Raw genomic sequence first — 12,595 nt, forward strand, 5'->3', positions numbered from 1 at the left:
CCTTCTCTCTCTCCCTCTTGTGAGAATAAGAAATACTGTAATGTTGTTTCTACAGCTTGTGGAAAGTTACCAAGAAGTCATTTGTGCACAACATAATGAAATCACTGAAAAAGAGAACTGATAAGGATATGTCAGTGGAGACCTTGGGACAGTACATCACTGACAAAGAATTGATAAGGGTATGTAAGTGGAGACCTTGGGACAGTACATCAATTAAAAATTGTGCTTAGGCAGATAAAAGAGAAACAGCAAGAGTTAGAACAAAGGATGTAGTGAATAAGAAACTGCCCCACTAAGATAAAGGCTGACAGCTGCAAGTTAAAACACATAATGGAGAGCCAAATAAGGTAAAACAAAAACAAGAGTTAGGGGCTAGAAAGTTAGAGTAGGGGGAGAAGTAAACAGAGGAGGAGAATGTAGCAACCATAGGATAGGTTAGTGTCATAATACGTTATAACCAATAATGTAAAATAAAGGCGTGGACAAATGGATTTGTATTGTATAAACATGAACTGAATATGTTGATGGGTGTGCCTGCTTGTAGGACACCCGATCTTGCAAGACCGTTAAATAAACTTACTTCTTCAGAGTTTGACTTGGTGTAAATTATTATCAAGTGGGCTACGTTTCTCACACTCTGACACCCACTCTCTCTCCCTCTGACAGCTGTCTCTCTCTGTCACTCCATCTCTCTCTCTCTGCAACACTCTTTCGCTCTGCAACACCCTCTCTGTCTGCAACACCCTCTCTCTCTCTCTGCAAAACTCTCTCTCTCTCTCTGCAAAACTCTCTCTCTCTCTCTGCAAAACTCTCTCTCTCTCTCTGTGCAACAACCTCTCTCTCTCTCTCTGCAACACCCTCTCCCTCGCTACCTGTAACAGAATCTCTCTCTCTCACACTCTCTCGAATAATTTGCAGGGTGCTACAGCTGAGACTGATTAATCAGAACAGACATTGTATATCTGCGGACTGAAAGAGATGGGAAGAGAAATTTTGCCTATTACTCACCTCCAGACTGAGTTCCTGCCCTGGCTGATAATCCCTGTGAACTTCGTCAACCGTCCAGAATCAATCTGCAGCCACTGCCTGGAGTTGTCAATTCCAGCACACCAGGCACCATCATAGAAATCACCCTCTTCAATTCCAGCCTGGAACACACAACTCAGTATGAAAACCCCGGAACCCAACACTTGGACTGTAACAGCTAAACAAACACTGCCAGACCCCACAGACACTGTCACATCCCAGAGACACTGTCACATCCCACAGACACTGTAACACCCCACAGACACTGTAACACCCCACAGACACTGTCACATCCCAGAGACACTGTCACATCCCACAGACACTGTAACACCCCACAGACACTGTAACACCCCACAGACACTGTCACATCCCAGAGACACTGTCACATCCCAGAGACACTGCTACATCCCAGAGACACTGTCACATCCCAGAGACACTGTCACATCCCAGAGACACTGCTACATCCCAGAGACACTGCTACATCCCAGAGACACTTTCACATCCCAGAGACACTGCTACATCCCAGAGACACTGTCACATCCCAGAGACACTGTCACATCCCAGAGACACTGCTACATCCCAGAGACACTGTCACATCCCAGAGACACTGCTACATCCCAGAGACACTGTCACATCCCAGAGACACTGTCACATCCCAGAGACACTGTCACATCCCAGAGACACTGTCACATCCCAGAGACACTGCTACATCCCAGAGGCACTGTCACATCCCAGAGGCACTGTCACATCCCAGAGACACTGCTACATCCCAGAGACACTGTCACATCCCAGAGACACTGTCACGTCCCAGAAACACTGCCACGTCCCAGAGACACTGCCACGTCCCAGAGACACTGTCACGTCCCAGAGACACTGCCACGTCCCAGAGAGACTGCCACGTCCCAGAGACACTGTCACGTCCCAGAGACACAGTCACGTCCCAGAGACACAGTCACGTCCCAGAGACACTGCCACGTCCCAGAGACACAGTCACGTCCCAGAGACACAGTCACGTCCCAGAGACACTGCCACGTCCCAGAGACACAGTCACGTCCCAGAGACACAGTCACGTCCCAGAGGCACTGTCACGTCCCAGAGACACTGTCACGTCCCACAGAAACTGTAACGTCCCAGGGAAACTGTCACGTCCCAGAGAAACTGCCACGTCCCAGAGACACTGTCACGTCCCAGAATCACTGTCACGTCCCAGAGACACTGTCACGTCCCAGAGACACTGTCACGTCCCACAGAAACTGTAACGTCCCAGAGAAACTGCCACGTCCCAGAGACACTGTCACGTCCCAGAATCACTGTCACGTCCCAGAGACACAGTCACGTCCCAGAGTCTCTGTCACATCCCAGAGTCACCGTCACATCCCAGAGTCACCGTCACATCCCAGAGTCACCGTCACATCCCAGAGACACTGTCACATCCCAGAGACACTGTCACATCCCAGTCACTGTCACATCCCAGAGACACTGTCACATCCCAGAGTCACCGTCACATCGCAGAGTCACTGACACATCCCAGAGACACTGTCACATCCCAGAGTCACTGTCACATCCCACAGACACTGTAACACCCCACAGACACTGTAACACCCCACAGACACTGTAACACCCCACAGACACTGTCACATCCCAGAGACACTGCTACATCCCAGAGACACTGTCACATCCCAGAGACACTGTCACATCCCAGAGACACTGCTACATCCCAGAGACACTTTCACATCCCAGAGACACTGCCACACCCCAGAGACACTGCTACATCCCAGAGACACTGTCACATCCCAGAGACACTGTCACATCCCAGAGACACTGTCACATCACAGAGACACTGTCACATCCCAGAGACACTGCTACATCCCAGAGACACTGTCACATCCCAGAGACACTGCTACATCCCAGAGACACTGTCACATCCCAGAGACACTGCCACATCCCAGAGGCACTGTTACATCCCAGAGACACTGCCACATCCCAGAGACACTGTCACATCCCAGAGACACTGTCACATCCCAGAAACACTGCCACGTCCCAGACACTGCCACGTCCCAGAGACACTGCCACGTCCCAGAGACACTGCCACGTCCCAGAGAGACTGTCACGTCCCAGAGACACTGTCACGTCCCAGAGACACAGTCACGTCCCAGAGACACAGTCACGTCCCAGAGACACAGTCACGTCCCAGAATCACTGTCAGGTCCCAGAGACACAGTCACGTCCCAGAGACACTGCCACGTCCCAGAGACACAGTCACGTCCCAGAGGCACTGTCACGTCCCAGAATCACTGTCACGTCCCAGAGACACTGTCACGTCCCAGAGAAACTGCCACGTCCCAGAGAAACTGCCACGTCCCAGAGAAACTGCCACGTCCCAGAGACACTGTCACGTCCCAGAATCACTGTCACGTCCCAGAGACACTGCCACGTCCCAGAGACACAGTCACGTCCCAGAGTCACCGTCACATCCCAGAGTCACCGTCACATCCCAGAGTCACCGTCACATCCCAGAGACACTGTCACATCCCAGAGTCACTGTCACATCCCAGAGTCACTGTCACATCCCAGAGTCACCGTCACATCCCAGAGTCACTGTCACATCCCAGAGACACTGTCACATCCCAGAGTCACCGTCACATCGCAGAGTCACTGACACATCCCAGAGACACTGTCACATCCCAGAGTCACTGTCACATCCAAAAGACACTGCCACATCCCAATGAACATCTCATTCCCAGAGTCACTGTCACAACCCAGAGACACTGTCACATCCCAGAGTCACTGTCACATCCCAGAGTCACTGTCACATCCCAAAGACACTGTCACATCCCAGAGTCACTGTCACATCCCAGAGTCACTGTCACATCCCAGAGTCACTGCCACATTTGAGACACTGTCACATCCCAGAGACACTGTCACATCCCAGAGACACTGTCACATATCAGAGACACTGTCACATCCCAGAGACACTGTCACATCCCAGCATCACTGTCACATCCCAGAGACACTGTCACATATCAGAGACACTGTCATATCCCAGAGACACTGTCACATATCAGAGACACTGTCACATCCCAGATTCACTGTCACATCACAGAGTCACTGTCACATCCCAGATTCACTGTCACATCCCAGAGTTACTGTCACATCCCAGAGAAACTGTCACATCTCAGAGACACACTCACATCCCAGAGACACTGTCACATCGCAGAGTCACTGTCACATCACAGAGACACCGTCACATCCCAGAGAAACTGTCACATCTCAGAGACACACTCACATCCCAGAGACACTGTCACATCGCAGAGTCACTGTCACATCACAGAGACACCGTCACATCCCAGAGACACTGTCACATCCAAGAGACACTTTCACATCCCAGAGACACTGTCACATCCCAGAGACACCGTCACATCCATAGACACCGTCACATCCCAGAGACACAGTCACATCCCAGAGACACAGTCACATCCCAGAGACACAGTCACGTCCCAGAATCACTGTCACGTCCCAGAGACACTGTCACGTCCCAGAGACACAGTCACGTCCCAGAGACACAGTCACGTCCCAGAATCACTGTCAGGTCCCAGAGACACTGTCACATCCCAGAGACACTGTCACATCCCAGAGACACTGCTACGTCCCAGAGAGACTGTCACGTCCCACAGAAACTGTAACGTCCCAGGGAAACTCACGTCCCAGAGACACTTTCACATCCAAGAGTCACTGACACATCCCAGAGACACTGTCACATCCCAGAGACACTGTCACATCCCAGAGACACTGTCACATCCCAAAGACACTGCCACATCCCAATGAACATCTCATTCCCAGAGTCACTGTCACAACCCACAGACACTGTCACATCCCAGAGTCACTGTCACATCCCAGAGTCACTGTCACATCCCAGAGTCAATCTCACTCCCAGAGTCCCTGTCACATCCCAGAGTCACTGTCACATCCCAGAGTCACTGTCACATCCCAGAGTCAATCTCACTCCCAGAGTCCCTGTCACATCCCAAAGACACTGTCACATCCAAGAGTCACTGCCACATTTGAGACACTGTCACATCCCAGAGACACTGTCACATCCCAGATTCACTGTCACATCCCAGAGTCACTGTCACATCCCAGAGTCACTGTCACATCCCAGAGTCACATCCCATTGTCAATCTCATTCCCAGAGACACACTCACATCCCAGAGACACACTTACATCCCAGAGACACTGTCACATCACAGAGTCACTGTCACATCCCAGATTCACTGTCACATCCCAGAGTCACTGCCACATTTGAGACACTGTCACATCCCAAAGACACTGTCACATCCCAGAGACACTGTCACATCCCAATCTCAATCTCATTCCCAGAGACACTGTCACATCCCAGAGAAACTGTCACATCCCAGAGTCAATCTCACTCCCAGAGTCACTGTCACATCCCAGAGTCACATCCCATTGTCAATCTCATTCCCAGAGACACTGTCACAACCCAGAGACACTGTCACATCCCAGAGTCACTGTCACATCCCAGAGTCACTGTCACATCCCAGAGTCAATCTCACTCCCAGAGTCCCTGTCACATCCCAAAGACACTGTCACATCCAAGAGTCACTGCCACATTTGAGACACTGTCACATCCCAGAGACACTGTCACATCCCAATGTCAATCTCATTCCCAGAGACACTGTCACATCCCAATGTCAATCTCATTCCCAGAGTCACTGTCACATCCCAGAGACACTGTCACATCCCAGAGAAACTGTCACATCCCAGAGACACTGTCACATCCCAATGTCAATCTCATTCCCAGAGAAACTGTCACATCCCAATGTCAATCTCATTCCCAGAGTCACTGTCACATCCCAATGTCAATCTCATTCCCAGAGTCACTGTCACATCCCAATGTCAATCTCATTCCCAGAGTCACTGTCACATCCCAGAGACACTGTCACATCCCAGAGAAACTGTCACATCCCAGAGACACTGTCACATCCCAGAGTCACTGTCACACCCCAGAGAAACTGTCACATCGCAGAGACACTGTCACATCCCAGAGAAACTGTCACATCGCAGAGACACTGTCACATCCCAGAATCACTGTCACATCCCAGAGAAACTGTCACATCCCAGAGACACTGTCACATCCCAGAGTCACTGTCACATCCCAGAGAAACTGTCACATCCCAGAGACACTGTCACATCCCAATGTCAATCTCATTCCCAGAGACACTGTCACATCCCAGAGACACTGTCACATCCCAGAGAAACTGTCACATCCCAGAGAAACTGTCACATCACAGAGTCACTGTTACATCACAGAGTCACTGTCACATCCCAGAGAAACTGTCACATCCCAGAGACACTGTCACATCCCAGAGACACTGTCACATCCCAGAGACACTGTCACATCCCAGAGTCACTGTCACATCCCAGAGAAACTGTCACATCACAGAGTCACTGTCACATCACAGAGTCACTGTCACATCCCAGAGAAACTGTCACATCCCAGAGACACTGTCACATCCCAGAGTCTCTGTCACATCCCAGAGACACTGTCACATCCCAGAGACACTTTCACATCCAAGAGTCACTGTCACATCCCAGAGACACTGCCACATCCCAGAGACACTGTCACATCCCAAAGACACTGCCACATCCCAATGAAAATCTCATTCCCAGAGTCACTGTCACAACCCAGAGTCACTGTCACATCCCAGATTCACTGTCACATCCCAGAGACACTGTCACATCCCAGAGTCTCTGTCACATCCCAGAGTCTCTGTCACATCCCAGAGACACTTTCACATCCCAGAGTCACTGTCACATCCCAGAGTCACTGTCACATCCCAGAGACACTGTCACATCCCAAAGACACTGCCACATCCCAATGAACATCTCATTCCCAGAGACACTGTCACATCCCAGAGTCACTGTCACATCCCAGAGTCACTGTCACATCCCAGAGTCAATCTCACTCCCAGAGTCCCTGTCACATCCCAAAGACACTGTCACATCCAAGAGTCATTGCCACATTTGAGACACTGTCACATCCCAGAGACACTGTCACATCCCAGAGTCACTGTCACATCCCAATGTCAATCTCATTCCCAGAGTCACTGTCACATCCCAGAGACACTGTCACATCCCAGAGACACTGTCACATCCCAGAGTCACTGTCACATCCCAGAGAAACTGTCACATCCCAGAGACACTGTCACATCCCAATGTCAATCTCATTCCCAGAGACACTGTCACATCCCAGAGACACTGTCACAGCCCAATGTCAATCTCATTCCCAGAGACACTGTCACATCCCAGAGTCACTGTCACATCCCAGAGAAACTGTCACATCCCAGAGTCACTGTCACATCCCAGAGTCACATCCCAGAGTCACATCCCATTGTCAATCTCATTCCCAGAGTCACTGTCACATCCCAGAGAAACTGTCACATCACAGAGTCAATGTCACATCCCAGTGACACTGTCACATCCAAGAGTCACTGCCACATTTGAGACACTGTCACATCCCAGAGACACTGTCACATCCCAGAGTCACTGTCACATCCCAATGTCAATCTCATTCCCAGAGACACTGTCACATCCCAGAGTCACTGTCACATCCCAATGTCAATCTCATTCCCAGAGTCACTGTCACATCCCAGAGACACTGTCACATCCCAGAGAAACTGTCACATCCCAGAGACACTGTCACATCCCAGAGTCACTGTCACATCCCAGAGAAACTGTCACATCGCAGAATCACTGTCACATCCCAGAGAAACTGTCACATCCCAGAGACACTGTCACATCCCAGAGTCACTGTCACATCCCAGAGAAACTGTCACATCCCAGAGACACTGTCACATCCCAATGTCAATCTCATTCCCAGAGACACTGTCACATCCCAGAGACACTGTCACAGCCCAATGTCAATCTCATTCCCAGAGACACTGTCACATCCCAGAGTCACTGTCACATCCCAGAGAAACTGTCACATCCCAGAGTCACTGTCACATCCCAGAGTCACATCCCAGAGTCACATCCCATTGTCAATCTCATTCCCAGAGTCACTGTCACATCCCAGAGAAACTGTCACATCCCAGAGTCACTGTCACATCCCAGAGAAACTGTCACATCCCAGAGTCACTGTCACATCCCAGAGTCACATCCCAGAGTCACATCCCATTGTCAATCTCATTCCCAGAGTCACTGTCACATCCCAGAGAAACTGTCACATCCCAGAGACACTGTCACATCCCAGAGTCTCTGTCACATCCCAGAGACACTGTCACATCGCAGAGTCTCTGTCACATCCCAGAGACACTGTCACATCGCAGAGTCTCTGTCACATCCCAGAGAAACTGTCACATCCCAGAGACACTGTCACATCCCAGAGTCTCTGTCACATCCCAGAGACACTGTCACATCCCAGAGTCTCTGTCACATCCCAGAGACACTGTCACATCCCAGAGACACTGTCACATCACAGAGTCACTGTCACATCCCAGAGAAACTGTCACATCCCAGAGTCTCTGTCACATCCCAGAGACACTGTCACATCCCAGAGACACTTTCACATCCCAGAGACACTGCCACATCCCAGAGTCACATCCCATTGTCAATCGCATTCCCAGAGACACACTCACATCCCAGAGACACACTTACATCCCAGAGACACTGTCACATCACAGAGTCACTGTCACATCCCAGAGTCAATCTCACTCCCAGAGTCCCTGTCACATCCCAAAGACACTGTCACATCGCAGAGACACTGTCACATCACAGAGTCACTGTCACATCCCAGAGACACTGTCACATCCCAGATTCACTGTCACATCCCAGATTCACTGTCACATCCCAGAGTCACTGTCACATCCCAGAGTCACTGTCACATCCCAGATTCACTGTCACATCCCAGATTCACTGTCACATCCCAGATTCACTGTCACATCCCAGAGTCAATCTCACTCCCAGAGTCCCTGTCACATCCCAAAGACACTGTCGCATCCAAGAGACACTGCCACATTTGAGACACTGTCACATCCCAAACACACTGTCACATCGCAGAGACACTGTCACATCCCAGAGACACTGTCACATCCCAGAGACACTGTCACATCCCAGATTCACTGTCACATCCCAGATTCACTGTCACATCCCAGAGTCACTGTCACATCCCAGAGTCAATCTCACTCCCAGAGTCCCTGTCACATCCCAAAGACACTGTCACATCCAAGAGACACTGCCACATTTGAGACACTGTCACATCCCAAAGACACTGTCACATCGCAGAGACACTGTCACATCCCAGAGACACTGTCACATCCCAATCTCAATCTCATTCCCAGAGACACTGTCACATCCCAGAGTCACTGTCACATCCCAGAGTCACATCCCATTGTCAATCTCATTCCCAGAGACACTGTCACAACCCAGAGACACTGTCACATCCCAGAGTCACTGTCACATCCCAGAGTCACTGTCACATCCCAGAGTCAATCTCACTCCCAGAGTCCCTGTCACATCCCAAAGACACTGTCACATCCAAGAGTCACTGCCACATTTGAGACACTGTCACATCCCAGAGAAACTGTCACATCCCAGAGTCACTGTCACATCCCAGAGTCACTGTCACATCCCAGAGTCACTGTCACATCCCAGAGACACTGTCACATCCCAGAGACACTGTCACATCCCAATGTCAATCTCATTCCCAGAGACACTGTCACATCCCAGAGACACTGTCACATCCCAGAGTCACTGTCACATCCCAGAGAAACTGTCACATCCCAGAGTCACTGTCACATCCCAGAGTCACATCCCAGAGTCACATCCCATTGTCAATCTCATTCCCAGAGTCACTGTCACATCCCAGAGAAATTGTCACATCACAGAGTCACTGTCACATCCCAGAGACACTGTCACATCCTAGAGTCACTGTCACATCCCAGAGAAACTGTCACATCACAGAGTCACTGTCACATCCCAGAGAAACTGTCACATCCCAGAGACACTTTCACATCCAAGAGTCACTGTCACATCCCAGAGACACTGTCACATCCCAGAGACACTGTCACATCCCAAAGACACTGCCACATCCCAAAGACACTGCCACATCCCAAAGACACTGCCACATCCCAATGAACATCTCATTCCCAGAGACACTGTCACATCCCAGAGACACTGTCACATCCCAGAGACACTGTCACATCCCAGAGTCACTGTCACATCCCAGAGAAACTGTCACATCCCAGAGTCACTGTCACATCCCAGAGTCACATCCCAGAGTCACATCCCATTGTCAATCTCATTCCCAGAGTCAGTGTCACATCCCAGAGAAACTGTCACATCACAGAGTCACTGTCACATCCCAGATTCACTGTCACATCCCAGATTCACTGTCACATCCCAGAGTCACTGTCACATCCCAAAGTCAATCTCACTCCCAGAGTCCCTGTCACATCCCAAAGACACTGTCACATCCAAGAGTCACTGCCACATTTGAGACACTGTCACATCCCAGAGACACTGTCACATCCCAGAGACACTGTCACATCCCAGAGTCACTGCCACATTTGAGACACTGTCACATCCCAGAGACACTGTCACATCCCAGAGAAACTGTCACATCACAGAGACACTGTCACATCCAAGAGTCACTGCCACATTTGAGACACTGTCACATCCCAGAGACACTGTCACATCCCAGAGACACTGTCACATCCCAATGTCAATCTCATTCCCAGAGTCACTGTCACATCCCAGAGAAACTGTCACATCACAGAGACACTGTCACATCCCAGAGTCAATCTCACTCCCAGAGTCCCTGTCACATCCCAAAGACACTGTCACATCCAAGAGTCACTGCCACATTTGAGACACTGTCACATCCCAGAGACACTGTCACATCCCAGAGACACTGTCACATCCCAATGTCAATCTCATTCCCAGAGACACTGTCACATCCCAGAGTCACTGTCACATCCCAATGTCAATTTCATTCCCAGAGTCACTGTCACATCCCAGAGACACTGTCACATCCCAGAGAAACTGTCACATCCCAGAGACACTGTCACATCCCAGAGAAACTGTCACATCGCAGAGCCACTGTCACATCCCAGAATCACTGTCACATCCCAGAGAAACTGTCACATCCCAGAGACACTGTCACATCCCAGAGTCACTGTCACATCCCAGAGTCACTGTCACATCCCAGAGTCACTGTCACATCGCAGAGACACTGTCACATCCCAGAGTCACTGTCACATCCCAGAGAAACTGTCACATCCCAGAGTCACTGTCACATCCCAGAGTCACATCCCATTGTCAATCTCATTCCCAGAGTCACTGTCACATCCCAGAGACACTGTCACATCCCAAAGACACTGTCACATCCAAGAGTCACTGTCACATCCCAGAGACACTGTCACATCCCAGAGACACTGTCACATCCCAGAGTCACATCCCATTTTCAATCGCATTCCCAGAGACACACTCACATCCCAGAGACACACTTACATCCCAGAGACACTGTCACATCCCAGAGAAACTGTCACATCACAGAGACACTGTCACATCCCAGAGTCCCTGTCACATCCCAAAGACACTGTCACATCCAAGAGTCACTGCCACATTTGAGACACTGTCACATCACAGAGTCACTGTCACATCCCAGATTCACTGTCACATCCCAGATTCACTGTCACATGCCAGAGTCACTGTCACATCCCAGAGTCAATCTCACTCCCAGAGTCCCTGTCACATCCCAAAGACACTGTCACATCCAAGAGTCACTGCCACATTTGAGACACTGTCACATCCCACAGACACTGTCACATCGCAGAGACACTGTCACATCCCACAGACACTGTCACATCCCAATCTCAATCTCATTCCCAGAGACACTGTCACATCCCAGAGAAACTGTCACATCCCAGAGTCAATCTCACTCCCAGAGTCACTGTCACATCCCAGAGTCACATCCCATTGTCAATCTCATTCCCAGAGACACTGTCACATCCCAGAGAAACTGTCACTTCCCAGAGTCAATCTCACTCCCAGAGTCACTGTCACATCCCAGAGTCACATCCCATTGTCAATCTCATTCCCAGAGACACTGTCACAACCCAGAGTCAATCTCACTCCCAGAGTCCCTGTCACATCCCAAAGACACTGTCACATCCAAGAGTCACTGCCACATTTGAGACACTGTCACATCCCAGAGACACTGTCACATCCCAATGTCAATCTCATTCCCAGAGACACTGTCACATCCCAGAGTCACTGTCACATCCCAATGTCAATCTCATTCCCAGAGTCACTGTCACATCCCAGAGACACTGTCACATCCCAGAGAAACTGTCACATCCCAGAGACACTGTCACATCCCAGAGTCACTGTCACATCCCAGAGAAACTGTCACATCGCAGAGACACTGTCACATCCCAGAGAAACTGTCACATCGCAGAGACACTGTCACATCCCAGAATCACTGTCACATCCCAGAGAAACTGTCACATCCCAGAGACACTGTCACATCCCAGAGTCACTGTCACATCCC

The 12,595-nt window shown here is 50.3% G+C and overlaps 1 protein-coding gene across 1 annotated transcript in view; it reads right to left on the reverse strand.

Annotated features, from left to right (window-relative positions):
* Positions 1 to 1,008: 1,008 nt before the first annotated feature.
* Positions 1,009 to 12,595, reverse strand: part of LOC137363792 (inactive carboxypeptidase-like protein X2) — a gene marked incomplete at its 3' end in the record, with an annotated part of 161,191 nt that continues 149,604 nt past the window's right edge. Inside the window, exon 4 of the mRNA XM_068027345.1 lies at positions 1,009 to 1,148. Within this exon, the coding sequence (XP_067883446.1) occupies positions 1,009 to 1,148 (140 nt within the window). The remainder of the gene's footprint in view (positions 1,149 to 12,595) is intronic.

Source organism: Heterodontus francisci, unplaced genomic scaffold (assembly GCF_036365525.1).
Source record: "Heterodontus francisci isolate sHetFra1 unplaced genomic scaffold, sHetFra1.hap1 HAP1_SCAFFOLD_1081, whole genome shotgun sequence".
Classification (NCBI taxonomy): Eukaryota; Metazoa; Chordata; class Chondrichthyes; order Heterodontiformes; family Heterodontidae; genus Heterodontus; species Heterodontus francisci.